Consider the following 27,933-nt stretch of genomic DNA (forward strand, 5'->3'; position numbering starts at 1 on the left):
GGTGTGTTGCAGTAGTGGATCGCGGTAGAGGGGCAGTTGTCATGTCCCCACAGCGCCGCTAGTGGCTCTGTGAGTCCGCCGAGCTCTGAACTCTAAACTCCCGCAGATCTGTTCAATGAGAGAAGACGATAAAATAATATCGAAAGTACATTAGTGATCGCTTTGACGGTTCACCTCCTCAACCGGGAATAATATTCCTAAGCATAAGGAATTCCGATGAATATTCGGTGCAGTTGATGATCTGTGGCGTTTGTACAGTCTTGTCCGGAGTGAGACCCCGTAGAGGCTGAACCCACTGCAGGTAAGCGGACTCGATTACAGCTTTACCCGACTGATGTGCGCTCTAACCCCCTCACGGCGCTACTCGAACCCCGAGGCTTGGCCGTTACTGTAGGCCAATGTTTACATTGACTTAGAATGTATATTCAGCAAACCGTATCATGTTGTGATCACTAGTTATAATTAAACGGATGTTGCAATAATTATATTATTTTTAAAGAGATCAAATTGTAAAGTTTTATAAAAAATTAAACTACTATTATTGCTCAATCGGCTGTAGCGATCCGCTCCGTCGGCCTGTTTCAACCTGCCGCATTCGCCATTGTTTATAGCGACATTTACTGCGATTAACATGCACAAACTCCACGCATTTAATAAAATCTAATAACATAATTCGCACATGCATGCGCTTATTTTTCTATTTTTAGCATTTCAAATATGACATTAGCGCAGTATCACGTCAGTGTTTCTGTTTCCTGGGTTTGTTTTTAGCATTTTAGCTAACGAGTGTGGGATCAAAATAATGTGTGATATTGACAGTCAGGGGCTGAAACTAAATTTTAAAATGATACTAATATAAATATTCTTTAATGTTGGCAAAAGTGTCAAAATACTGACTGAATATGTTTGTATGTAATATTTTAGGAGTTATTTAGCATATCGATTTGATGACAGCGATGTTTATTTAACGAAAATGATATTTTGTAAAGTATGAAGTCAATGAAAAGATTATTTAGATATCGTTGTAATATCTGCGGAAACGTTTAAGTTCATTAATCCAGTGTAATAACAAAACGTGGTAACTTATCATGCATATAACCTTTTACATAAATTTGCTAATAATTTAGAGCATGCAATATAATATTATATTATTTTCAATGCATTTTACTTATGCCTTTTTAATGACTCATCTCAAAACCACTTAATTTCTAACAGTGGTCTGAACAATTCTGATAATCATAATGCAGTTATGTCCAAACCAAGCTGAGGAGATCTTATTTCTGTCACTTGTTTCCTGTGATTGTTTTGGTTGCACAGGTCTCTATCTGTGTGTTGAGATCTTTGTAGTTAACCTATAACCACATCAACTAGCTGCGATTCTCAGTTTCATTTAGTTCAAATATTAAACCAGAGACACGAGATCACTATTATATTGTCATTGTCAGTTTTTTATTGCACGGTCATGATTAAAGCCTATAACATCTAATACAATAGATATTATATAACATTATGAATTAAGTGTGTTGTTTTTGTGGTGTAATGCACACTGTTTTCTGTCTCGATCAGCTGATGTTCTCAGGGACCCGAGTCACGTGATGTACGAAGGCAAACACATCCATTTCTCAGAGGTGGATAATAAGCCGCTGTGCTCCTACAGCCCCAAACTCTGCAAGCAGCGCAGGTTGAACGGATACGCCTTCTGCATTCGTCATGTTCTGGAGGACAAAACCGCTCCGTTTAAACAGTGCGAATATGTGGCCAAGTATAACAGTCAGCGATGCACCAACCCCATCCCCAAAGCAGAAGAACGGAGGTAAGACGTGAGGCCTACAGGGGGTCATGGTTTGCACACACTTAGTTGAGTGTTTAGTGTCAGGAATGAACAGGTGCTTTTTCAGATCTTTTTCTTTTTTTACATCACACTTGTTTCTCTTAACGGTGAAGCCAAAGAGCAGTTACCCTTATCTGTGGGAAAATCACTGTACAACACTGCATGTTTCTTAGGAAATGTGACACTGTGGCAGTGTCAAACCACAATTTGCAGCGAACTCTATCGCTGTATGTTTAATGTGCATTTGGTAATGCAACGTCAGTTACATCAGTTATGCTTTATTTTCACATAATTGCATAATTGGCATAATTTGCATTTGCATAATCTCCATTTTTGTGGATGGAGGTTTGCAAAGTTTGGCTAGATTTGTAATGAGAAGTGTCTGTGACAGACTGTTGTCACAAAATCTTAAAGGCTTCCCAGTTTTCTGCAAAAATAACAGCGAAGAAACTAATTACCTACTGTAGTATAAAATAATGAATAAACTTATTATAAAACACTTATTTTATAGTACACTTATAATGCTATAATTTCCCTCGCCTTGTTTCAGAAAAAATACAATCTAATGATAATTTAGATACTGATCAAATGTTATATAATATTTGACATTTTTTGTTTCTTGTGTTATTGACAGTAGTGTTGAATCTCAGTATTTTTCAAGGTATTGTGTCAAAGTTAGAAAGTCCAGACTAATATACTACTTCAAGTAGTTCCTGAAGTAATAACTAGCTACTTACCTCAAACCCATTTTTTTTATTTTATTTTGCACAAATCGTATATTATCATTTATTGTTGGTTTGCAGTTTCTGTTGTGTATAAATCAGAAAATCTCTTGTTTGACCCCAGGCTGCTGATGGCAGGAAATGCAATAAGAGCTTTGTCCTTTTTCTCCCTTCAAATTTACTAATGAGTAATTCATTAAAGGACAACGATTATTAAACAAAATTAGAATTTCTTATCTAATTCTCATCCTTATATGTGTGGATCTGTTCCTGGCCTAATAACCATATTTTACATTAAAGCCCTTGCGTTACAATGAAAATCAATGAAATAAAGCTCTAAAATTTGAGCTCTGCCAGTAGTAGTGTGGAGGCATTTGACAGTACATCTTAATTCATGATTAAAATGTGCTTTGTGATTTGAGCAGATGTTGTAACATGTACTGATACTTTGGCAGATACTGTAACAGCCACCTACAGGTGCTTGGCTTCATCCCTAAGAAGGAGCGTAAGAAGAAGCAGGATGCTCTGGAGGAGGTTCGTGCCCGCGCTCACGTGGAGTCTGTGGCTCTGAACATCACCGTTCCCTCTCTGGCTCTGAGAGACAATAATGGACTGGATGGGCTCCCTCCGTCTCCGCTCTGCTCCCGTCTGACTCCGATGCCTCTCTCGGACTCAGACATCCTCGACCCCTTTGCCTTCTATGAGGAGGACACGGACGGAGAGGAAAGCGTGGTGCAGAAGAGCTCCAGCAAGAGGAAGCTGCCCAGCAGGCCAGTGATTGGCCTGAGGGTGACCGCCCGGGACCCAGAGCACCGTCAGCCGGACATCGAGCACTTTAGCGCCGTCACTGAACCCTGCACACTTCCAAAATCCCCACAACCACCTCCACCACCGGCTCCACCTCCGCCTCAACCCTCGGCGAAGCTTGTCCAGTCCCCTGAACACACAGATCGGCCCGCTTATGCCCAGCATGGGGCAGTGCCGACTCTGCTATGCAAGCCAGCTCCACCTCAGACTGGGCCTTCTGTTTTGTCTGGTCTGCTCCCGTCAGCTGGGGTTCAGAACCAGTCTGTTAGCCGGAGACCTGTCCCTGCTGCGTCCCCTCGCCCAGCTGCTGCCCAGGACTGCCCACAGCCCCGAGCCGTGGCCATGCGGCCCACCGCCTTTACAGCACCCCCAGTCTGCCTGCTCAGACTGCAGCACCTCGTGCAGCTTTACACTCAGAGACAGAGTGAACACGGAGACCTGTTCCCACATCTTGGTACAACAAACTTGTTACAAATAAGCAGCACTGTTCTACGCTATGCAAAATGCACAAACTTAAAAACTAGGGATGCAAAGGGGCAAAAAAAAACTTAGTAGGAAACAGTAAGGAAATTATTTATTTTATTCAGCAAGAATGATATTCAATTGATGAAAAGTGACATTAAAGATATTTATTAAGTTACAAAAAGCCAAATTCTGTTCAACTTTCCGTTTCCCACAGTATCCTAAAATAGAAATGAGAAATGCACTAAATTATCAAATGTTTCTTGACCAGCAGAACATCATATTAGAATGATTTCTGAAGGATCATGTGACACTGAAGACTAAAGAGTAATGATGCTGAAAAATTCAGCTTTGCGTCACAGAAATATGTTTTAATACATTTTTTAATACATTTAAAAACATACTAAATTACAAAATGGTTGTTTTAAATTGTTGTAATATTTAATATTATATGTAACCATGTGCAGTGTCCTTGATGTCTGATCATATATGCATGTGTGTTTCCATAGGGCTAGACTGGTCTGAGGACAGTACAGATGATGAAGAGGCAGAGGAGCTTGTTCCTTTATTGCCTCAGGCCTGGAGACTTCAGGAAAAAAGCTCCCGTCAAAGGTAAGAAATTCACTCCTCAATTAATGTACTCCAAGAGTATAGATAAAAATATTTGAGAGAAAAACAAGCATGTTCTTATCTAAAATGATTTGTTTTGTTTGTATGCATCAGCTCCTCCAATGAAAAGCCAATTTCGAGACGGGCACGCCTGGCACAGCTATGTACATACCTACAGGAGAGGTATAAGCACCTGTGTCGACAGGACCGGGCAGCCACCCGTCACAGCAGATACCGATATGCCTTCCGGAAAGCTCTGCTCCACGCTGCAAGCAAAGACTCCGACTGCACTGCACAGCTCATTCAGAAACTCAGCAAGAGCTCACAGACCTCCCCCTGGTGTGTGTTGAACATGACCTGTTTGCAAAGATTGTGTGCATTTCAGGGCTGTGTGTCATTTTTAATATCTCTGTATAAATGATTACATTTTTTTCAGCTCACACAAGTATGAAAGGACATTGTGTACGGGAACCACGAAGGGTCAAAGCTGCAGCAGCATAGCTTTGCCATTTTCACGTCACTGTTTTCAACGTATCCTTCAAGTAAAATGACCAGTTGTTAGTGGTTGGCCTAGTGATGAGACGATGAACTGTCAGTGTGAACAGCGGCCAAGTCGCAAGCAACACCTACAACAAAACAACAGTTGTCAGATGCCAGTGTGTTATGTTCTTGACAGCACGTTGACGCAGATATCCTGTTGAATCGCTCTCAGCAGCTGTTCTCCAGTTGCACGGCGCGGTTCGCTGATGGACAGCAGTGCTCCGTTCCTGTGTTTGACATCACTCACCAGACACCTCTTTGCGACGAGCATGCCAAGAAAATGGTGAGAAACCACACATCTTATGCTGATAACCTTAAAAGGGTTGTGTTTACTCCGTATGGAGTTGGTTGTAAGTTGTACACAAATGTGTGTGTGGCAGGATAATTTTCTGCGTGGGGATGGCAACAGACGCAGTCAGCAGCTGCGGCGCCCACGTAAGAAGTCCAAGCCACCTGCACTGACGAAGAAACACAAAAAGAAAAGAAGACGAGGTCCACGCAGACCGCAGAAGCCCATTCCTCCCGCTGTGCCACAGGGCAACTTGCTAATGCCCTCCCTCTCACTGCCCACCCACCACGCTCATGTCAGGTGCATATCCTGCTTTCAAATGCATCACAGTCTTGCTTCACAAATGTTTCGTTGTTGCATTTCAAAATGTGTCCTTTTACACATCAGAAGTACCAATGTTGTAGTCAAGACTAGCTCATTGAGTCCCAATTCAAGTGCTTTATACTATACAGATTGTCAAAGCAGCTTTACGGTATTACAGAGGAAAATAGTATGTTGATAATCTAAGAGAACAATAGTAAACAGTACATTGTTCAGTTAAAATCATTCCATCATTGATTCAGTGATGTCATCATCCATCTCAGTTCAGTTCACTTCAAATAGTGTCAAGTAGCCAGAAATTAAGTGTCACCAACTAAACAAGCCAAAGGAGCCGTTCACATATCGCGCCTAAAAATGCCTCTGCCTGTGCTAAGCAACCATGACGTGCTCTCTCCATGAAGACGCGGAAATTTCAGCAAAGCATAGATGGATTTGCAGCACAAAAAAACTCTTCCACTAGCTCTGCTACTAAATTTATTTTAAAATGGCAATCCATATACAACTATGATCAGCTGTTCCTTCATCTTGGCTGTGCTTTCAACGTTGTTATGGGAAAGGATGAAGCTGATTGGTTAGTTCTTGTCACATGGCACGCGGTGCGCTTGCGGCATTCTCAAAAGTTGAGATGTTTTTAACTCAATGCGGTGCGGACGCGCCTGGAAAAACGGGTGCGTCGCGACCGCGTCACTTCCATTATGAGCACGCATACCGCGCGCCTACATTGGAAATAACGAACTTGAGCAATATGACGCAATATGTGAACGGCCTCAAAGGCGACGACAAGGAAACATAAACTCCATCGGTGATAGAAGGGAAGAAATAAAAAAAATAAAAAACTTGGGAGAGACCAGGCTCAGTCGGGGGGCCAGTTTTCCTCTGACCAGAAGAAACCTGCATGGTGTCTAACTCAAGACCCAAGTAGGTTGAGTCAAGTCAAGAATGAGACTAGAAGAGATTCTGAATGATCCATAAATAAGGAGTACCCAGTTCTGTTCCTGGAGATAAACCTTCTTACAAAAGTTCATCTCCGATTCGAAGACCATTTAATTAAGGTACACTTTTTTTTTTCCAGGAGCAGTTGATAATTACAGATAATATAACAGGTGTGCTGGAGCAGGGTTGGAATTGAACTCTGCAGGTAGGTACTGTATATCTTCAGGAACAGGACAGGGGACCCCTGAGTTGAAATGAAATGAAAAATTCTGTCTTGGCAGCACAGAGTAGATCATATGCACTATTTAACGAGGACCCCAAAATGTATCCACAGTATTATGCTGAGACCATGACAAGACCAAGAGCACGATAATATGGTCTTGAGACCAAGTCCAGTTTCGAATACTAACAAAACTGTCAAATAGATGTTGTATTGCAAGTGTTGTCACAAGGATACTGGAACAACCAGTAGAGTAAGACAACTACTGTCATCAAAGAGTAACAGTATCTTGCTGAGGAAGTTAGTTAATGTAAGACGATCTGTCAGTCTGAAATGCAACTTTTCTGGTTCACTGAAAGACATGTAGAGAAGGTTACAGCCACAGCAACAACACAAGAGGATCTGTGCTTGTAATGTGTTGCCCAAACATTCATATTCACGTACTTGTTAGAGCATGTTTCCGACTTTATTCATTTTAAGTCAAGCTGGCACTCACCCTGTCTGTCACTCCAGTAGGAGTCCATCGACCCCTGAACTCAGCGCAGATGAGCTTCCTGACGACATCACAAACGAAATGCCTGACATTCCCAATGATCTTGAGCTGAATCAGGAAGATTTCTCTGATGTGCTGCCCAGACTACCCGATGATCTTCAGGACTTTGACCTTTTTGAGGGTATGTTCACATCTGATTATATGACTACAAAATATGATAAAGAGTAGCCTCTTTTGATTTGGGCCAGCAAGAAATCACAAGGACTAGCATTTGCCAATCAACACTCAAGTTTTCTTCAAAAAAATCTACTTGCCCATTGGTTGGTTTGCACTTTGTCTGAGTTGTCTTTGTGGATACAGGTAAGAATGGAGAGTTGTTGCCCACCACAGAGGAGGCAGAGGAGTTGGTCAGAGCCCTGCAGGCCATGGGGTCATATCCCGACTCCCTGGTGTGTTTGTCCTCAATGGGTGAACTGACCCCAGCAGATGGGGTAGACCACCGAACCATGGCTGTGTTCTCGGGATCAGGGGTCACAGCGACTAGCATTGGAGACCTTCTAAATGGCCGAATGACTTCGGAGACTTTTCCCAATCTAGAGCTGGAGGGAAACCTCCTCCATGCCCAGACAGACCATCATTTCCCAACATCCACTTCTCCCCAGCCAACTCAGAGCAGCACCACCACACCCTGTACAAATCCCAATGGTGGGTTAACAGAACGAACGTTTTCCCGAGCTCCCAAACCGGACTTGTCCCCACCAGGTAGTCATTACAGCAGCGAGCATGTGCCAACGCCCTACAGGGATCCCATCTCACCCCCACATGGTGCCTCTTATCAAACCGACCCGCCTCTCTTGCTGGAGGTGCCTTTGAGTGGAGCTCCTGGGCCACCGCGCACCTCCTGGAATAACCTCCCGCTTTCTCTCACAGACCCGGCACAGTTCGGTAACCTCCTCACTGCTGAAACTCACCTGCTCTCCACTGCTCTGTCCACCCCTCCCTCCATGTCCCATTCCACAATCCTGCAGCCCACCGCTGCTCTCTCCGCTCTACCCCAACCGGGCCTGACCGGCCTCACCTCACCATCATCCTCGCCCTCTTCACGGGATTTTCTCACCCACACCCAACCTAAACTACAGCTCCCACAGTTTAGCGCAGCCTTCGGCCACCAACTGGCTTCCCACAGTGGGATTCCCAAAGACCTGCAGCCTAGCCATAGCTCAACAGCGCCACCTACAGGCTTTACCATCACTAGTGCCACTGCTGCCACTCCCCCGTTCCCTCAGAGCAACTGAGTCTGGTTAGAGAGACCACCCCATCTCACATTTTAAAGGGATAGTTCACTCAAAAATTAAAACTTTCCTTATTAACTCACTCTCATGACTTCCGTTTGTCCTTGAAACATGAAAGGATATATTTTGAACAATGTTCACTCTCTGCTCTTAAAAAAATTTTTTATGTAGCAAACAAGTGCTGTCAATCTTCAAAAAGCACTCTTAATTTCTGCACATTTAAACTGGTGTATAACAATCGGTTATGACGTGACGATTACGATTGTTTAGCATTGTATTTGCATGGCATATTTGCCTGTTTACACACTGCAAGATTGAGTATAGGCCTGTTCACACCAAGACAAATGTTAAGTAAACATTTTAATTTGAATGAACGGTCGTTGATGCATATGTAACACAAATATTGTACACGCTCAGTGCTAATTTGGCACACATTAGGCAGTCGTGGCCTAATGGATAGAGAGTTGGACTTGTAACCCGAAGGTCACGGGTTCAAGTCTCAGGTCCAGTAGGGATTGTAGGTGGGGGGAGTAAATAACCAGTGCTCTCTCCAACTTCAATACCACGACTGAGGTGAGACCATTGAGCAAGGCACCACACCACAAACAATCTAAGCTGTGTAAACAGGCCTTTAATTACTTCCATTTCAGTCAGTTTCTAACACAAAGCTACCGTATGTCTTCACTTGGAAAATAGTATACAAATCATATGGACCCTTTTGTTATGGTGCTTTTGTTTCCATTCATTTCTAATTTCCTGAAGAAGAGCAGTCTGAACATTCTTGAAAACGTCTCCTTTTGTGTTCTTCAGAAGAAAATGTGGCTTTAAGGGTTTCTCTTTTGGGTGAACTAACTCTTGAATGTCCATCACCAACCTTAGATCAGCAGCAGATTTGAGTCTTTCTGTACACGTATTTGCTTGGTCTGTCAACAGTGTCCATCTTCTGTTTGTTTTCGTGGTGATCCAAGAGTTATGTTTTACTCTCATATGCCCTTTTTCCACTAAATGGTGCTAGTGCAGGAGCCAGTGATCTATGGAGCTATCCCAGAGACGACCCATATTTCTGGATAGCCAAACTATGATCTAACTGACTACATAACCAAATCATGCGCATTGCAGTCTTAGTTTATTCAAGTTTTTAAGAACTTATTTTTATTGAATTATCATAGAAACAATCACGATTCACATATGATATTTGTAAATAAATCATTGTTTTAGACGGTGACAATAATGTTGTTTGAGAAGCTGTGCAGCACGATTCAAATTAGAAATGTCAACTGTGGATGTGCAACATATATTTTTACCTTATATAGGACTCTTATAGCATCCAGTGACTCTAATGTTACTAGATCTTTGAGATCTGCAGGTTTAGAAGGTAAGGCACAAAAACCACCTTTTTTCAGTGGAAAAACATGCAAAATGGTGCCAGGCATCAGCACTGTGTCAGTGGAAAAGGGTTGATGGTCTGTTGTATTAAGGCTAGTGGATCATATATTCTTGTCATATTACTTATTCCATTAGTATAATATTCCTCAAATGAGAGTAGCAGGTTGATGGTTGGCTAATGTCCTGTAGGGTCTTTGTGAGAAGAATGTGCTGGCTGGAGAGAGAGCAAGCAAGACTTGTTTATACTTGGTATAAGCACCAGTTTCGGGTAATCTGATCACAAGAAGTCATCTGAGGAATCATCATTTACACGTGGTGTTAACGTGGATTTCCTTTGACCTTATGACCACTTATGGTGGGTTTTGTTGAGGGGAGTTAATGTGAATTCAGTAGTGTGTCATCAGTGGGTCATTATGTTGATGAAGTGCAAAAATTGGCACACTCGTGCACTCATATTTCAACTTGAATGAAGATAGGAACAATTTCCTATTTCTGCAATATCTTGTTCTTTATTTTCGAGCTAGCTGTCACTCACATGAGATTGCAGCAATAACCAAATGACAGCGAACCAATCAGTTCCTGATTGACAAATAAAGTCCCGCTCTTCGAGTCAACTTTATAGTTGTACATGGCTTGCAGAATTGCAGCCCATTGATTAAGTCTTAAACGAGAAGGTGGTCCAGGGTGTGTTATTGTAATGTGATGTGGCATCTCTGAAAGTCTGATTAGATCACCCAAGATGCATACCAAGTAGAAAAACAAACCATGAATGTCAACACTGTCACAGTGGCACTGAAGTTGTCCAACTTTCAGCCTGATTTTAGACACTAGCCCAGAATGAACTCCAGCACAGCCAACAACACTCCTGTCTCTATATAACAGGACTGGTCTGAACTTGATGTGGTCTCCAGAGAATCCACCATACGACTTGTAATCAGGACACAAATCTGTATGACTGAACAGTGTGATTCATTGATGGGTCTTTGCTCATGCTCAGTGGACCAGGCCTGGACTGCTCACATCACAAGGTGAATTAAAGCAATAATCTCCTCAGCAGAGTCTCTCATACCAGCCTCGGTGACAAACAGCTGGATCTCATTCTCCTTAAACGGATGTTCATCTTTGATTCACGGCAAAGATCTCAACTTCGCTAATCTTGTAGAAACACTGACATTGGAACTCTTTCTGTGAAGAGTAAATGGAACAATGACACTTTGAGGTGATATTTTGCCAAATACATGGGTTCAAATGTTTGTTCTTCTTCATGGTGCTTAATCAGTTTAGGACCTTGTTTGGTCTTTCTAATACAAAGCCCTTGGCGGCAAGGTTTCAGAGTACAGTAGAGCTGGCAGATGGAAGGAATGAATGGCAGGAGAGTTGAGGTCAACTGAAATAACCCTGCGTTTGTTTTGTGGACATTTGGTGCAATTTCTATGGTGGATGGTTTGTGCAACCTGATGGTTCTTCTCCAGACTTCCACAGAAGTGTCAGGTTCAAACTCAGCCATTTTTAGTCACCGTCAGTCAGCCTTATCCCACGTGGGACCAATGTTCCCTGCAGATTTCAGTTTCTCTCATTTTAAGACCGTAAAACCAAGGTTTTTGGTAGATTTTAGACACTGAACGATTATCTTATATATTAAGTATTAAATATATTTATAGAATAGAATCCTCTAGATTGGGTTTTATTGGTTGAATTGAGTGGCGAAGGGTAAATATGAAATTTGAAAGAAAACGAGTCATTTGCAGCATACTTGGTGGAACCGATGCATTTAGTGGCATAATGTTTGGTAGTTTTAATGGCTATCAAAATTCTCGTGATTAATCATTTTGTATTGATTGATGTTGTGTATCTGTGGATGAAGAGACTGTGATCATGTGCAACAGTATTTTTGATAGCTATTAAAAAATAACAGTCAGTGGCCGCTGAACGATGTAAAACCACAGCCGTGACCCTTATGCACTTAGTCTAATCCAATCTCACTAGCCGGAAAAGAAAAAAAGAATGGGTCTCATTCATGATTAACCATTCTTATGTAATCACATTTAGTAATTTCTAAAGAAAGACCAGTGACAGTTTACGCAAGAATGGTTTAAAAAAAAGATTAATTCTTGCATAAACTGAACAGTTCATAAAACTGCTGTTACATAATTTTCACACTGAATGGAATCATCTGTAAAACAGTTATAAATTGTGGCATTGAACTGGTTTAAAACCACTTAGATTGAATCACTAGTAGAATCATTCTTGTATAAGTTGACATTATATTGAATGCAACAGCTTGCGTAATAATGGTTTTATGATGATTTACACACATTCTGCTCTGCTTCATGAAAGAGATCATTGTGTGGCAGAATGATCACAGGTATACTGGAGCTGTTACTTCATTTGGAGGGATCCTTGAGTAAGTCAATCATTCAAGGTTCATTTGTAGTGACAAATCATTGTTCATTTTCATCTCCTGTGATCAGCTGCACTTTCATCTGCACGGTGTTCCACAGGTTCAAAATGACTTTTCAGTCACTTGTGCAAAAGAGTTGTCCACCAATGTCCATCAGTTGTGGCAAAAGCATTTTTGTTCCTCTAATGAGCTGAAATGTTGTGTGCAGTCCAAGTTTTTACTGTGTTACTACTGTGTGAATGACAGCAGGTCTGCTGCACAGAGACACCCCCAGACAAAAGTCGCTTGCACTCTGCGTTTAGATGGCTGACTGATTCCTGTACTCACTGAATGTACTGTAGAACTGTTTTTACAACTCATAGGATAAATCTAGTCACCTTTTGTTATTGGTCATTAATTTGTCTAAGGTATTTTTTTGTATACAAAAGTTTACATTTTTATGTATATTTTTCTTGTGTAAAAAAAGTATGTAATATGTGTATAAAATTGTATGTAATATCTGTATATAGAGTGACAGATTTTGATCTTGTTTTTGGATGTAAGAATTAAAATGGTGTGAATTTGTTAGATCGTTACAGTTGTGTCTGGAAAGGGTGATGATGGCAGTGAACACTCAAGAGTTGGACATTAGTCTGGATTGAACTTTAGCACAGATTTATAGTCCTGCAATCCCATGGGCTCTTGTTATATAACATATTAAAATGCTGTTATCATCCAGGTGCAATCAGGCGGGCTGTAAAAGTGAATCATTGCAGATACACGAAGGACAACAAAAATGGTTTACAGCTAAATGAATTATATAAAGGATTTTACACAGAATGAGATCATTCAAAGCTCAAGTGTATTTTTTACATTTATTCATTTAGCAGACAGTTTTATCCAAAGTGTTTTATAAATGAAGACAATGATATGCAAGTGCTATAACAAGTCTCAGTAAGCTTAATATAGTACACATTGCATTATATATATATCCTGTTCTGCTTTGTACAGAATCAACTATTAAGGAGATTTGCCAAACCTATATTTTTGTTATTATGCTATTCTAATTGCTAATGTTTTAAATATTATACTTCAGCTTTAAAATTCAATTAGTTTGCTGTACTCTAATAATCATAAATGAGTTAAATGTTCCTATAGGAAAAAACTGACCATACAAATGAAAACCGTGGCTCTCTTCCTAAATTAATCTTCATGAGCATGTTAGCATGGTGCTACAATAAAGATAAAAAAAAAAGAACTAAGCTGAGACTAGCCACAGCATAGAATAGAATTAGTAGGCATAAAACTTGTACAGATATGGTATAAAATAAATCACCATTAAAGAATTACAAATATGTTAAAGGGCAAAAAAAAGTGATAAGTGATTTTAATATTACAGTCTTTTTTTTTTTTTCAAACATCTTCAAGAGCAATGCTAGCAAAAGGACAATTGTGTCCATACTGTAAATCACAATAGTGATTTTATTATTACACAAATTACAGCTCTGTTTAAAAAAAAAAAAGTTTTGATATACACAGACCCCTTGAGATAGCTGAGCTTTGATGCATTTAAAGGCTGAGCTGACCAATTATTATTATTATTATTATTTTTACGTTTCCAATCTTTCTCTCACAAGAATTATTGAGGAAAACAAAATATCTAATGATTCCATGGGGTCCTTAAACAAATCCAATCCACATTTTCTACACTTATGTACAGACACCAAGTAACTGGGATTGTAAATGGCTTATTCACAATTCCACCATATTAAAACACACAAAGCACAAAATAGATAATACAGACACCCACAGAAGAAAGAGTCTTCATGGAGAGGCACCGAGAGTCAGTCAGTGTTGAGATGAAAACCTGTGAGGCAGAAAACACACATCAGACTCTCACCAACTCACACGTATTGGGCACTGCAGGCAGGGTGCTGTAAATACCTCTTTAATCTCTGTACCACCCCTGTGACCATTGAGTCAGTGATTTCGGGACATGTCTCTTCAGCCAGGAGCATGGCCTGCTTCAGCTCCTCTAACACCGCCGGCTTATAAACACCTTGCTTCTGCTTCAGCTGACAGAAGAACAAACACATCCATTCTGTGATTGAGACTTTCATTATATACAGCATTGTTAGTTCAGTATGCACTGACATTCATTTGCCTGATCAAGTTCCACTCAAGGTAAACATCAGCAAATACATTAAACGTAAATTGGAAGGTTAATCTGGATTAAATTCTTACCTCTGCAAACAATGGTAAAATAATAGAGGACATAGACTCTTTGCTCTTGGGCGGAGGCTTCTTTGTACTCTCTGGCACCTAAACAATGAGAGAAAGGCAGACGTTTGTTCTTCCTGTGATGTTTGTACTGGCTACCGTATACAGGGATGATTTTACATCCGAGTTTGTTCTGGCTGCAGACAAAGTTTTAATAGTTGGTTATTTTAATATCCATGTTGATAATGAAAAAGATTCATTTAATATCATATCATTATTTAGTTTTGTGCAAACTTCATATAGCCAAAATTGTAAATTCTACTTCTTGTTACAAGTATGGAAGAACCATCACTTCTACCACAAAAGACCTTCCTGATGCATCCAAATTCCTTAGCATATCATAGAGGTATTTCACATTGCTTGGCGAGAAAACAACCTATCCTACAGAGAAGCAATAAAAACTGCTTGATCCGATTACTTTTCTTCTCTTTTCGAAGATTACAAACATAACCCCAGGTATTTATTCAATACAGTAGCTAAATTAACTAAAAATAAAGCATCAACAAATGTTGACATTTCCCAACATCACAGCAGTAATGACTTTATGAACTACTTTACTTCTAAAATCGATAATATTAGAGATAAAATTATAACCATTCAGCCGTCAGCTACAGTATTGCATCAGACAGTGCACTATAGACCCCCTGAGGAACAGTTTTTTTCTCTCTCTCTCTCATTCTCTACTATAGGAGAGGAAGAATTGTATAAACTTGTTAAAGGGTTAGTTCACCCATATAGCAAAATTATGTATTTAATAACTTACCCTCATGTTGTTTCAAACCTGTAAGACCTCCCTTTATCTTTGGAACACAGTTTAAGATATTTTAGATTTAGTCCGAGAGCTCTCAGTCCCTCCATTGAAGCTGTGTGTACGGTATACTGTCCATGTCCAGAAAGGTAAGAAAATATCATCAAAGTAGTCCATGTGACATCAGAGGGTCAGTTAGAATTTTATGAATGATACTGCGCATGTGAGATTCAGCATGAAGGAAACCGACACACAGAGCATCTGAACCGAACTTATTCTTTTGGTGATTGATTCTGTGCTAGTGTTATGGGCGCGGGTAAACCAAAGGCTTAAATCAAGGGCAATCATCGCCAATGACGCCATCACGTCGAGCGCAAAAGAAACGGTGAACCGTTTTCTTCAACCGGTTTATTGAATCGAACTGTCCGAAAGAACTACTGGTGATCCAAAAACCGATGCAACTGGTTCTTGACTCGTGAACGAGTCAGTCTATTGTTCGTTATCTGGCTCGGCTCGGTGTTCATCTTCAGTTCTCTCTTCACAGCAGTTCAGTGTACTGTTTGAGTACATGAATTACTCCGGGATATTGGTTTGTTTGAACTCAGAGGGAGTGTCAGACACATTAAAAAAGTTAACAGCTTAATCATTTGTGGATTAATGCGTATTATAGATGCGAACCGAACAATTCAGTTCAATTTCGTTCGTGAACCGGATATCCAGACTGCTTTGTTTTTAACTCTCTCACAACAGACACGGAAGAGAAGACAATGCTGAATAAAGTCATTGTTTTTTGCTATTTTTGGACCAAAATGTATTTTCGATGCTTGAAAAAATTCTAACTGACCCTCTGATGTCACATGGACTACTTTGATGATGTTTTTCTTACCTTTCTGGACATGGACAGTATACCATACACACAGCTTCAATGGAGGGACTGAGAGCTCTCGGACTAAATCTAAAATAGCTTAAACTGTGTTCCAAAGATAAACTGAGGTTTTACGGGTTTGAAACAACATGAGGGTAAGTTATTAATTACATAATTTTGCTATCTGGGTGAACTAACCCTTTAAATCATCTAAGCCAACAACATGCATGTTAGACCCTATTCCATCTAAGCTCCTAAAAGAGGTGCTTCCAGAAGTCATAGATACTCTTCTGACTATTATTAATTCCTCATTGTCATTAGGATATGTCCCCAAAACCTTAAAACTGGCTGTTATTAAGCCTTTCATCAAAAAACCACAGCTTGACCCCAAAGAACTAGTTAATTTTAGACCGATATCGAATCTCCCTTTTCTGTCCAAGATACTAGAAAAGGTAGTATCCTCACAATTATATTCCTTCTTAGAGAAAAATGGTATTTGTGAGGATTTCCAGTCAGGATTTAGACTGTATCATAGTACTGAGACTGCTCTCCTTAGAGTTACAAATGATCTGCTCTTATCATCTGATCGTGGTTGTATCTCTCTGTTAGTGCTATTGGATCTTAGTGCTGCGTTTGACACAATTGACCACAACATTCTTTTGCATAGACTAGAACACTTTGTTGGCATCAGTGGAAGTGCATTAGCATGGTTTAAATTGTACTTATATGACCGCCATCAGTTCGTAGCAGTGAATGAAGAGGTATCATATCAACCACAAGTGCAGTATGGAGTACCTCAAGGCTCAATACTAGGGCCACTACTCTTCACGCTTTACATGTTACCCTTGGGAGATATCATCAGGAAACATGGTGTTAGCTTTCACTGTTATGCTGATAATACTCAGCTCTATATTTCTTTGCAGCCCGGTGAAACACACCAATTTAAAAAACTAATGGAATCCATAGTCGATATAAAAAAACTGTATAACGAGTAATTTCTTACTGCTAAATTCTGAAAAAAAACAGAGGTGTTAATTATAGGACCTAAAAACTCTGCATGCAATAACCTAGAACACTGTCTAAGACTTGATGGCTGCTCTGTCAATTCTTCATCATCAGTTAGGAACCTAGGTGTGCTATTTGATCGCAATCTTTCCTTAGAAAGCCACGTTTCTAGCATTTGTAAAACTGCATTTTTCCATCTTAAAAATATATCCAAATTACGGCCTATGCTCTCAATGTCAAATGCAGAAATGTTAATCCATGCATCTATGACCTTAGGCGTAGATTATTGTAATGCTTTATTGGGTGGTTGTTCTGCATGCTTAGTAAACAAACTACAGATCAAAATGCTCAATGTTCAAAATACTTCAAGAGTTCTTACTAGAACCAGGAAGTATGACCATATTAGCCCGGTCCTGTCAACACTGCACTGGCTCCCTATCAAACATTGTATAGATTTTAAAATATTGCTTACTTCTTATAAAGTCCTGAATGGTTTAGCACCTCATTATTTGAATGAGCTCTTGTTACATTATACTCCTCTACGTCCGCTACATTCTCAAAACTCAGGCAATTTGATAATACCTAGAATATCAAAATCAACTGCGGGCAGCAGATCCTTTTCCTATTTGGCGCCAAAACTCTGGAATAATTTACCTAACATTGTTCGGGAGGCAGACACACTCTTGCAGTTTAAATTGATATTAAAGACCCATCTCTTTAACCTGGCTTACACATAACACACTAATATGCTTCTAATATCCAAATCCGTTAAAGGATTTTTAGGTTGCATTAATTAGGTAAACCGGAACTGGGAACACTTCCAATAACACGCGATGTACTTGCTACATCATTAGAAGAATGGCATCTACGCTAATATTAGTCTGTTTCTCTCTTATTCCGAGGTCAGCGTAGCCACCAGATCCAGTCTGTATCCAGATCAGAGGGTCACTGCAGTTACCCGGATCCAGTACGTATCCAGACCAGATGGTGGATCAGCACCAAGAAAGGACCTCTACAGCCCTGAAAGACAGCGGAGACCAGGACAACTAGAGCCCCAGATACAGATCCCCTGTAAAGACCTTGTCTCAGAGGACCACCAGGACAAGACCAAAGGCAAACCGATGATTCTTCTGCACAATCTGACTTTCCTGCAGCCTGGAATTGAACTGCTGGTTTCGTCTGGTCAGAGGAGAACTGGCCCCCCAACTGAGCCTGGTTTCTCCCAAGGTTTTTTCTCCATTCTATCACCAATGAAGTTTTGGTTCCTTGCTGCTGTCGCCTCTGGCTTGCTTTGTTGGGGTCGCTTCATTTACAGCGATATCGTTGACTTGATTGCAAATGATTGCACAGACACTATTTAAACTGAACTGAGATGACATCACTGAATTCAATGATGAACTGCCTTCAACTGTCATTTTGCATTATTGACACACTGTTTTCCTAATGAATGTTGTTCAGTTGCTTTGATGCAATGTATTTTGTGCTATATAAATAAAGGTGACTTGACATTGGCCTACACTTTATTGGCTGAATAACTGGCACGAATAGACCACCTGTCCCACTTTACATTGTACAGCAATTTTACCCTTTGTCCCGCCTCACGCAAATTGAGCATCTGTCCCGCTTTTTCATTCAACCCTGCCTAATAAATACACGGATACGTCCATAGGCGTACTGTTAACTTATGTCCAATAGTCCAGAGGAGAGCAATAAAAGTGTAGAGAGAGCTTTTTATGCAAAAGCAGTTTTTCTGTGGGACATGGTGGAAAATACGATGTGAAGCGACATGGTGCATGTGAGTACCACAGAAAAAAAAAGCACATCATCAAGAAACATGCAAATCGTTTTTCAATAAACCAAATGACTCACAGGCTGACAAAGTTTTGGCAGCAGAAGTGACGAGCATTTATCATCATGCCGTACATCACACACATTCATATCGCTCCACCGACTGCAGTAACAAGTTAGCCCCAGTAATTTTTTCCAGATTCTGAAATAGCTAAGAAAAAAGCTGTAGAAACTTTGGGTGACATTTTGGGTCAGGTAGTGTCTTAAATCTTTTAGTTGGAGGGTTTAAAAAGAAAGATAAGGCGATATATTACAGAAAGCTTGAAATGTCTACTTTTAAACTAAAATTTTCAAACCAAAATAAATAGACTATAATCTGAATATGTAATCCATATGAAATGTGCATTTCTCTCCGCCGTTTATGGTGAGTCTTCATGGTCAACTTCATCTTAGCAGCGACACAAAAAACACCAGTTTATTACTAAACAATTAAATGTCTCCGTGCTAATTTAGACACATAATAATCATTAATGGTTCTTTGTGGCAAGCCTTGTGTGCTGTCATAATGCTTATTATCCTGTAGGCTATAGCCTATTTAATTAATTAAATTAATATAAAGGAACGACGCATTTACTACTGAAAATAACGATCAGGTGCGGGTTGTTAATACATTGACGCGCGTGTCACTGATAAACAGACTCTTGTGAATAGATGTCGAAGACTGACATGGAAGAGTTGTTGTTGAATAAAGTTATTTTTGCTTTGTGCACAAAAAGTATTCGTGTAGCTTCGTAACATTATGGTTGAATCACTGATGTCACATGGACTATTTTAACAATGTCCTTTATACCTTTTTTGGCCTTGAACGTTTAAGTTGCATTGCTGTCTATGCAGGCTCAGAAAGTTGTCAGATTTCATCAAAAATATCTTAACTTGTGTTCCAAAGATGAATAAAGGTGTAATGGGTTTGGAACAACATGAGGGTGAGTAATTAATGACAGGATTTTCATTTTTGGGTGAACTGTCCCTTTAACTATCAACATTATCCACCAAGCTAGTTCCCAGTGACTGATAAACTCCATCAGGACAGTCCTTTGCCCGACCCTCATTGTGATATTCAAGGACAGGATCTCAAAGCACAACCGGGAGTGAAGGGTGTGCAGTTTGCAACCGAGTGGGTGCGGGTTGCGGGAGCTAAGCTCAAAAGTGAAGCTCTTGATTTACCAGTCAAGTTATGTTCTGACCCTTAACTATGGTAATGGCATTTGGGTAATGACCAGAAGAATGAGATCACAGGTATCACATCCCTGAGACATTCATTTAGACCTGCCTCTTTCTATAAACCAGTTGATGTGGATGTCTCCCAATAAAGGTGTTCCAGGCATGTCCAACTGAGAATAGAGCCTGGGGAGACCTCCATGTTGGAAGGCTTGGAATTGTCATGGTATTCCCCAGGAGGAGCTGTGGAAGGAAAAGGATATATTGGGGGCCCTACTTAGCCTGCTGCCATTGTGACCTGGTCCTGGACAAGCAGCAAGAGAATAGATGGAAGGATGAGCCACTAACATCCAAAAACCACTTATTTTTTGTTTATCATTCCAAACCCAATAAACATATTTTTTATTGTTAATTGTTCTTAAGGCTGTCTTACAAACAAAAATGATCTACTTTGATATTTTTGTACAATGGCGTATGTCACCTCTTTGTGTGGTTCTTCTTTTATTACGACTTCATTCTGATTCACTGTGGGCTCTTGTCCTATGACAGTGCCAAAGATCCAGTCATCAGACACAGACTCTCCAGATGCTTCACCATCATCTCTGAAGACACATACACACAACATTTTCTCAGTGAATAATTAATTACATTATAAATATAACTAAATGTGCCAATGTTTTTCTTTTTTTAAGATTCTTACGATTCAGAATCAGAGCTTGACTCATTGCGGGCCTGTTTTTCTTTCCATCTCTTGTACTTGTCGATAAGATCCACCAGGAATGATGGCTTCTTGGCATATCGAATTATAAATTTGTGTTTCAAAAGCTCTTTAGCTGTTGGCCTCTGGCAAAGACAATGCAGACATTATCTTTTGATTATACATTACTATATACATCTGGGGTGGGCAGCTGTGGCCCCCAAGCGCCAGTCGAGGGTCAAAGCAGTCCACCACCGCTATACATGCAAAAATCCAAAGACTATTTTGCAGAGTTACTCAAATCCAGCTCGAAAGGCCAATGCTCTGAAGAGTTTAGCTACAACCCTAATCAAAGACACCTGAGCAAAGCCAATCGAGATCTTCTGAGTTACTACAACATTTCAGGTAGGGGGGTTTGTCTAGGGCAGGGGTCTCCAAACTTGGCTTTGGAGGGCCGGTTTCCTGCAGAGTTTAGCTCCAAACCTAATGAAACACATCTGAACCCTCTATTCAAGGTCTTACTAGGCATGCTAGAAACTTCCAGGCAGGTGTGTTGAGGCAAGTTGGAGCTAAACTCTGCAGAACAACGGCCCTCCAAGACAGAGTTTGGAGACCCCTGGTTTAGGGTTTGACCTACAGGGCTGGATTTGAGAAACCCTGCTTTATCAGTGTTGTTAAGTCCTGCTCCTGAAGGACTACCTTCTAGCAAAATGTAGCTCCAGGTCTAATTCAGCACACCTGTAAATCCCTATAAACATGCAGGCTGCACTTACATAGTTGGGGTCTTTATTGAGACAGGCATCTACAAATTCTTTGAGAGCTTTGTTGTAGTTTCCCTCCAGTGTGGGTGAGTTTTCCTTAGGGATGAGAAATAACACCTTCATGGGGTGAAGATCAGAGTGGGGTGGCTCTCCTTTTGCTAGCTCGATGGCAGTAATGCCCACTGACCAGATATCTGCCTGCAAAACACACACACCTAAGTGACCTATTCTACATGTGGTAAAATGTGCGATGTGCTACACAAATGTTGTTGCCCTTGTTGAGAACTTATTATATAACGACTCTGGATAATAACTTTAAATGGAGCTTGGTGTTTCCTAAAGATCAATAGGCATATCAAAGGCTTACAAAGTACGGAAAAGAGTGGCTAAATAAGACATAGCCAACACTCCACCTGGAGAGCTACCCTCTTGCAGAGTTTAGCTTCAGCCCCAACTATTCAAAGTGTTCAGGATAACTGGAAAACAACAGTCAGATATGTTGGAGCAGGACTGGAACTGAAGTCCGCATGAAGGTAGAAGAGCAGGTTGGTTGGCCAGCTACTGACACATGCCAGGCTATGATTAAAACTTTGTTACGTACAATACACAGTCAATGGATCTGACCTTTGAGTCATAATCTGCCTGTCTAATGACCTCTGGTGCCATCCAGAATGGAGTGCCCACAAACGTGTTCCTCTTGATCTGTGTGTCTGTGAGCTGCCCGGCCACACCAAAATCCGCTAGCTTCACATCACCCTGCTCTGACAACAGGACGTTAGCGGCTAGAGAAACACACAAATGCAAATCACATCATGATTTGAGCTTTTTCAGAACAGAAGTGCCATCTTGAAATGCTGGAGATGGTTTATAGATTTAAATGGAAGAAAACTGTAGGTAATATGTAACATGTACCTTTAATATCTCTGTGAATTTTCTTTTTGGAGTGCAGGTAATCCAGACCTTTCAGGATCTCTCTGAGGATGGTGGCGATATGGGACTCATCAAGAGCTCCAGGTCCCAGCTGTAGAACAAAGGACAAGCCTGTTAGAAGAGCTTAAATGTGTAGGGCTCTAAACCTCAACACAAGTATAATTATGTACTACATGACTATAACTACACTAATTCCTCCCGTCAACTCTAAATGAGATACAGACCCCAGACATTTGCAACTTTAAAGTCTACAAACAAAATGTATCATAATTAGCACATATAATAGTGCTTAAATGTACAATTCATAAGATATTTGCAGTAACATATAAAAAAACTGTATATATTTTGTCTAGCTGATTACTAACAGTATCTCTAATGTTTTCAACTACTTGTAAATCATGAGAAAATTCCCATTCTGAACAGTGACACTGGGCAGTGAAGTCGCCTGTCAATGACGTTAGTTACCCTTTGTTACCGCCTTTACTGACGTAGAAACCACATGACAATAGTGTCGTGGACAAATGTGGAAGTAGTGTCTAGCATCCAGCAAACCACTAGCTTGCTTCAAGCAGTTCCTCATTTACTTCTTCTTGCAAGTTTTATGGTGGCTTGTGTTACTTATTTACATAATTGCTGTTTACCATCTGCCGCTGGTTCTGTCGACAAGGACGTAAGACAATAAACGTAAGTGTACGGGCCAACCAAATGACCCAAGAAAAGTTTTGGACAAGAGGAGAGAAAGAGTGAGGACCAATATCAGTGTTGCATTTTCTAGATGGAGAGAGCTTTGCTACAAACTTCAACTAGAAAGATATGCCGATCTCGCTTGTGTTTTACTCGACAGGTGAGTTGTTTTGATTCATATTTTACAGAAAACGTATGCTATTATAACGATTAACAAGATTAGTATTATGGGGCATACACGCCAAACGCGGGGCATCACGTCTCTAGACACGTGCGATTACATGTCTGATCGAGTCTTACATTGTATGTAATCTACTCACACAAATCGTTGAACTCGCGTTTGCTATGTATGCCCAGCTATTGTGTACACTAATGTATATATTTGTTGAACAAGTGGTAATCGTTTTCATATAATCTGACTGATGGCCAAGAGCGGGTGGGAAGAAGACAACAAATCCCATCATTCCACGCTCCTTAGCATCATCAAACCACGTGTTTGTTATTGTTTTGGTAGTGCGCCTTCTAGTGACAGGTCCTACAACCTGTACCTTTAACAGCAACTTGCAGAAATCTGCTTTTTTAAATATTGTTTTAAATTATACACTTTTAAATTTTCCAAGTTGTCATAAATATAGACTGTACTAGACAATAAAGTTAAGGAAATAAAAATTCTCACCAAATCCAGAGCAGACCCCCCTGCTAAATATTCCATGATGATCCACAGTTGTGTGTCCTGCAAGAGAGTTATTATGTCAATATTGTCTTGGTGTCTAACAAGCTGCAGTCATTTAAAAATTTCGAAATTCATGAACCAAACTTAAAGATCTAAATGACCAATTTTCTGGGAATGTCACTCCATCCAGATGTTCCCATTAGCTGTAAACCAGGAGTAGCCAACCCTGCTCTTGGAGGACTTCCTGCGAACTTCCCTGCTCCAACACACCTGCTTGTTATTTTCAAGTGACCTTAAACACCTTGATCAGCTGCTTCGTGTGTTTGACTAGGATTGGAGTTGGAGCTCTGCAAGCTGCTAGCCCTTCAGGAGAAGGGTATCAGATCTCAAAAAGGCACCCAGGAGCAGTGGGCCCACAAATATATGGGACACTCTCACAACCATAGCCAGTTCTCTTTGGGAGCTCTCCAGTCATTTTATGGTGAAATGTGCCTATGTAAAGCTATTCTAACAACCAAAAGGCCTATTCACACTAAGATATTTACACTTTGTTACTTACTGTGTATTTACTGATTAAATATATATCTGATCATACAAAGATTAATGCAAAAGTCCAAGCAGCAATTTAGTCAAGTATAAGTACATCACAATGTTCAAGATATATATATATATATATATATATATATATATATATATATATATATATATATATATATATATACTCTACTCTACTTCTCCCAAAGAAAACATTTTCAGCCAAAACAAGTTGGGACCTCTGCTATCCCCAAATGCCATACAGCTTACATCTTAAATCCAACTTAAGTCATCATAAGCTGACTGATACACATTAAACTGCTTTAATGGCTGCTTTAAGTACATGGGCCTCACCTTCAGGTAAGAGCCATAGTATTTAGTGATGAAGGGGCTGTCACACTGGCTGAGGACTGTGATCTCCTGTTGGATGTCTTCCACTTCATCTTCAGCCTCCTCCAGGTCAATAATCTTTATAGCGACCTTCTGTTGCGTGTGATTGTCAATGCCTTTAAAGACCTCTCCAAACGACCCCTTCCCAATCCTCTCTTGCTTGGTGAACAGTTTCTCCAGGTCAACATTCAAACTCTATAAAAGAAAGAAAACTAATAAGAAGTACTCTAGTTAGTTGTATATTGAAAACATTTAAAAATCTGGAATTTGAAATGCTAGAAATCCTTTCAAGGTTTCAAGTCAATAAAAAAAAAAAAAAAAAAAACTAGACCACTGGGACTCAAATAGTGTCAAACAAACGCTATGGATCACACACAGTTGATGTAGATATGGCAACAATGCAAGTCATCTGAACCGGCATCATTTCTCATCTGCATAACACCCAAAGCCCATTTCTGTCAATAAACCTGAAGAAAAATCTATGTCTGACATTGTCTGTTTTAATGGCTTCCTGAAGAATCCCCAGGTGTCTATTATAAACTTTATTATGAAATGCATTAAGCCTATTATGCAAAGGTTTAATATTAGAGAGGAATTCAAACACTGCTACAGTTACCAGATGTTCAAATAAATCACAATTTCATCCAAATAAGTCTTGCAATTCTCTTTGCTGGAACGTGGCAGGTGCATCCTGCTTTTCCCAAAGGAATTATTTCGTACTGGAATACCTTAGCTTTAGTTTAAAACATTATTGAGGCACAAATGATCCAGCAATTTGCCAGCATCTAGCCCTATATAGTCCTACGAATGCTTGCATATTCTTTTTACTTGAGGCAGTGGTTGCCAAGTTAATGTTTTGACAATAAGGAACTTTCAGCACAAAGCAATGACAAGCACATTTGGACTGTTTAAATGTTAAATGTGTCATATGATGTTGATTAAAAGAAAATGATTTGGTGTATTTGGTGTAATTGTGTTTATGTGGTTTAAGGTAAAAAAAAAAAAAAAACACATTATTTTCCACATATTGTACTTTATTGTTTCTCCTCTATGCCCCGCCTTTCTGAAACATGTCGTTTTTTACAAAGCTCATAGGTCTGAAAAGCGATGTGTGCTCTGATTGGCCAGGTATCCATTGCTTTGTGATTGGCCGAATGCCTCAAGTGTGTGATGGAAATGTTACATCCCTTGTCAAACAGTGATGCATGTCCCTGTCAGAACACTGGCGAGACAAGACAAAAACAATAAAACCCATTAAAAAACGAGCCATTTGTTGCATCCAGTGGGGACATTTACGGATTATAATGACTTATGCTGATAGCACTGAAAGCGAACGTCCCACCCTCCCTGCAATCGCCGCCCAAAGCCACGCCCCTGAATGCATTTATGCTTACAGACCAGAATACCAGAGACAACATTACTACAATAGGCTACATCAGCAGTTCCCAATTCCGGTCCATGTTTTGAAGTGAAGAAAACCCCTGCTCAGGAAGTAGGGAGCAATGAACACGGTCTAGGGATCATATCGATTGGAACAAAGTTAATTTACGTAACTAGAGTTGGCCATCTGAATTGGGTGTGTTGACTAAGTGAGACATGCAAAATATGTGTGCGATCACTGGAATTGGGAACCGCTGGGCTACATCATGTGTCCTTAACCAGAGAAAACTTTAAAAGTACTACAATACCAGAAAGGAAGGTTGTTGATGTTTGCTGGCCAGTCTAGCTCAGTCTGCACAGCGTGCATGAATGCAAGAACAGGGATTGAGAACCGCTGCTCTACACTGGTCAAAACTCACGTTTGAATCATCAGTGTCAAATCCTTTACATATGTAAAGGTAATTATAGACTGGGAGTCAGGACAGCTGGCATTGTAGTCTATTCTCCCAGGATCAGGAAACATAAAATGTGCTGCACACTAAATATTTGGGTTGAACTGTTCTGGTTAAGTTGTAAATACAACTTAACCACTGATGTGTAGTTGTGACCTCTTTTAGAAGGCCAAACAAAGTATTTTTGCTTTCACAATGAAAAAACATCACCACAACATGGTGCTGACGGCAACAGCGAGAATCAAACTTATGCCTTCTTACTTTGGGTTAACATTTGCGTGTTGTTATACAAATCTTCCCACATTGTGATGTAGACATGTGGGGGCATGTTAGAACGAGCCATTTTAGGGGGGTGTTGTTGACTCAACTTTTATAAAGAATATCTCTTTGGGTTTGAGACCTTATTCTTCGCAACTTTACAGATCTTCTTCATGCACCAAGAGCTTGTAACACTCCAAAGAGAAAGTAAAACTTGAAATAACATCATATGTCCCCTTTAAAGAAGTTTATGCAGAAACAGAAGAGAGATACACTGCTAGTCTAATCGCTCACACGTCATTTACAATAACCACAGTCATGGCCTTTCCACTAACAATGGCACTTTGGTCATCAAATATTAAGTGACCTTATGAAAAAAGAAAAAAAAAAAAACCTTGGGTGGAACTGAAATGATACTAAAATTACAAACTTCTACTGTGGCAAAGTCACTGGAAGTAATTTACTTATAGAATGTTTCTGCTGGTACAGCAATTTTTTCAACAGCATTTTTTATCTTATTTTTTACAAATATTAAATTCACCTACTTTACAAATTCCCCACTTGTCTGGCATCAGACCCGTACTGTAAAAAAAAAACAAAAAACAAAAAAAACAATAACCAGAAAACTCTCATTCACACTTAAACACACAGTACCTTTGATCCTTCAGTGTCCATGACGATGGCTGCTGCTTCCTGAATATGCTGTTCACACTCATGTGTTAGTCAGTCCATCAGGGCTCTTTATCATGTGGGTGTAACAGGGCGGTGACACGCCCACTCTCTACCACAGTAATGGGTCAAAGAGCAGAATGCCTCTTCTTATGATTACGAATACAGGCTTAATACAAATCGAATTCCAAAAAATTGGGACACTGTACAAATTGTGAGTAAAAAAGGAATGGAATAATTTACAAAGTGAGACATTTTGAAATGTCATGCCAAATATTGGCTCATTTAGCATTTCATGAGAGCTACACATTCCAAA

The 27,933-nt window shown here is 40.1% G+C and overlaps 2 protein-coding genes across 4 annotated transcripts; one reads left to right on the forward strand and one right to left on the reverse strand.

Annotated features, from left to right (window-relative positions):
- Positions 1–48: 48 nt before the first annotated feature.
- On the forward strand, positions 49–12,873 carry ino80da (INO80 complex subunit Da). Of its 2 annotated transcripts, none has more exons than XM_026272386.1 (10): positions 49–301; positions 1,567–1,813; positions 3,009–3,814; positions 4,332–4,434; positions 4,546–4,770; positions 4,868–4,962; positions 5,121–5,254; positions 5,352–5,560; positions 7,248–7,408; positions 7,588–12,873. In XM_026272386.1, the coding sequence occupies exons 2-10, from the start codon at positions 1,596–1,598 to the stop codon at positions 8,520–8,522; spliced, it is 2,886 nt and encodes a 961-aa protein (XP_026128171.1). In that variant the 5' UTR covers positions 49–301; positions 1,567–1,595; the 3' UTR covers positions 8,523–12,873. The 2 variants fall into 2 exon arrangements, with proteins under 2 accessions (XP_026128171.1, XP_026128172.1); XM_026272387.1 differs by having other exon boundaries at positions 7,251–7,408.
- On the reverse strand, positions 12,491–27,646 carry stk24a (serine/threonine kinase 24a (STE20 homolog, yeast)). Of its 2 annotated transcripts, XM_026272390.1 has the most exons (11): positions 27,603–27,646; positions 24,823–25,053; positions 23,938–23,994; positions 22,560–22,668; positions 22,272–22,429; positions 21,660–21,845; positions 20,890–21,032; positions 20,671–20,791; positions 14,530–14,607; positions 14,230–14,360; positions 12,491–14,152 (listed from the first exon to the last, which is right to left on the reverse strand). In XM_026272390.1, exons 1-11 carry the CDS (start codon positions 27,621–27,623, stop codon positions 14,134–14,136), a joined length of 1,254 nt encoding a protein of 417 aa, XP_026128175.1. In that variant the 5' UTR covers positions 27,624–27,646; the 3' UTR covers positions 12,491–14,133. The 2 variants fall into 2 exon arrangements, with proteins under 2 accessions (XP_026128175.1, XP_026128174.1); XM_026272389.1 differs by having other exon boundaries at positions 12,491–14,360.
- Between the last annotated feature and the right edge of the window lie 287 nt (positions 27,647–27,933).

Source organism: Carassius auratus, chromosome 9, assembly GCF_003368295.1.
Source record: "Carassius auratus strain Wakin chromosome 9, ASM336829v1, whole genome shotgun sequence".
NCBI classification, from domain to species: Eukaryota; Metazoa; Chordata; class Actinopteri; order Cypriniformes; family Cyprinidae; genus Carassius; species Carassius auratus.

Coding starts and splice junctions, on each gene's coding strand:
- ino80da (XM_026272386.1), top strand. CDS start 1,596: ATGTACGAAGGCAAACACATCCATTTCTCAGAGGTGGATAATAAGCCG. Junction 4,435..4,545: donor GAAAAAAGCTCCCGTCAAAG/GTAAGAAATTCA, acceptor TGTATGCATCAG/CTCCTCCAATGAAAAGCCAA. Junction 4,963..5,120: donor TTCACGTCACTGTTTTCAAC/GTATCCTTCAAG, acceptor ACGTTGACGCAG/ATATCCTGTTGAATCGCTCT.
- stk24a (XM_026272389.1), bottom strand. CDS start 27,623: ATGGACACTGAAGGATCAAAG. Junction 23,995..24,822: donor ACTATGGCTCTTACCTGAAG/GTGAGGCCCATG, acceptor ACTCTCTTGCAG/GACACACAACTGTGGATCAT. Junction 22,430..22,559: donor AATTCACAGAGATATTAAAG/GTACATGTTACA, acceptor GTGTTTCTCTAG/CCGCTAACGTCCTGTTGTCA.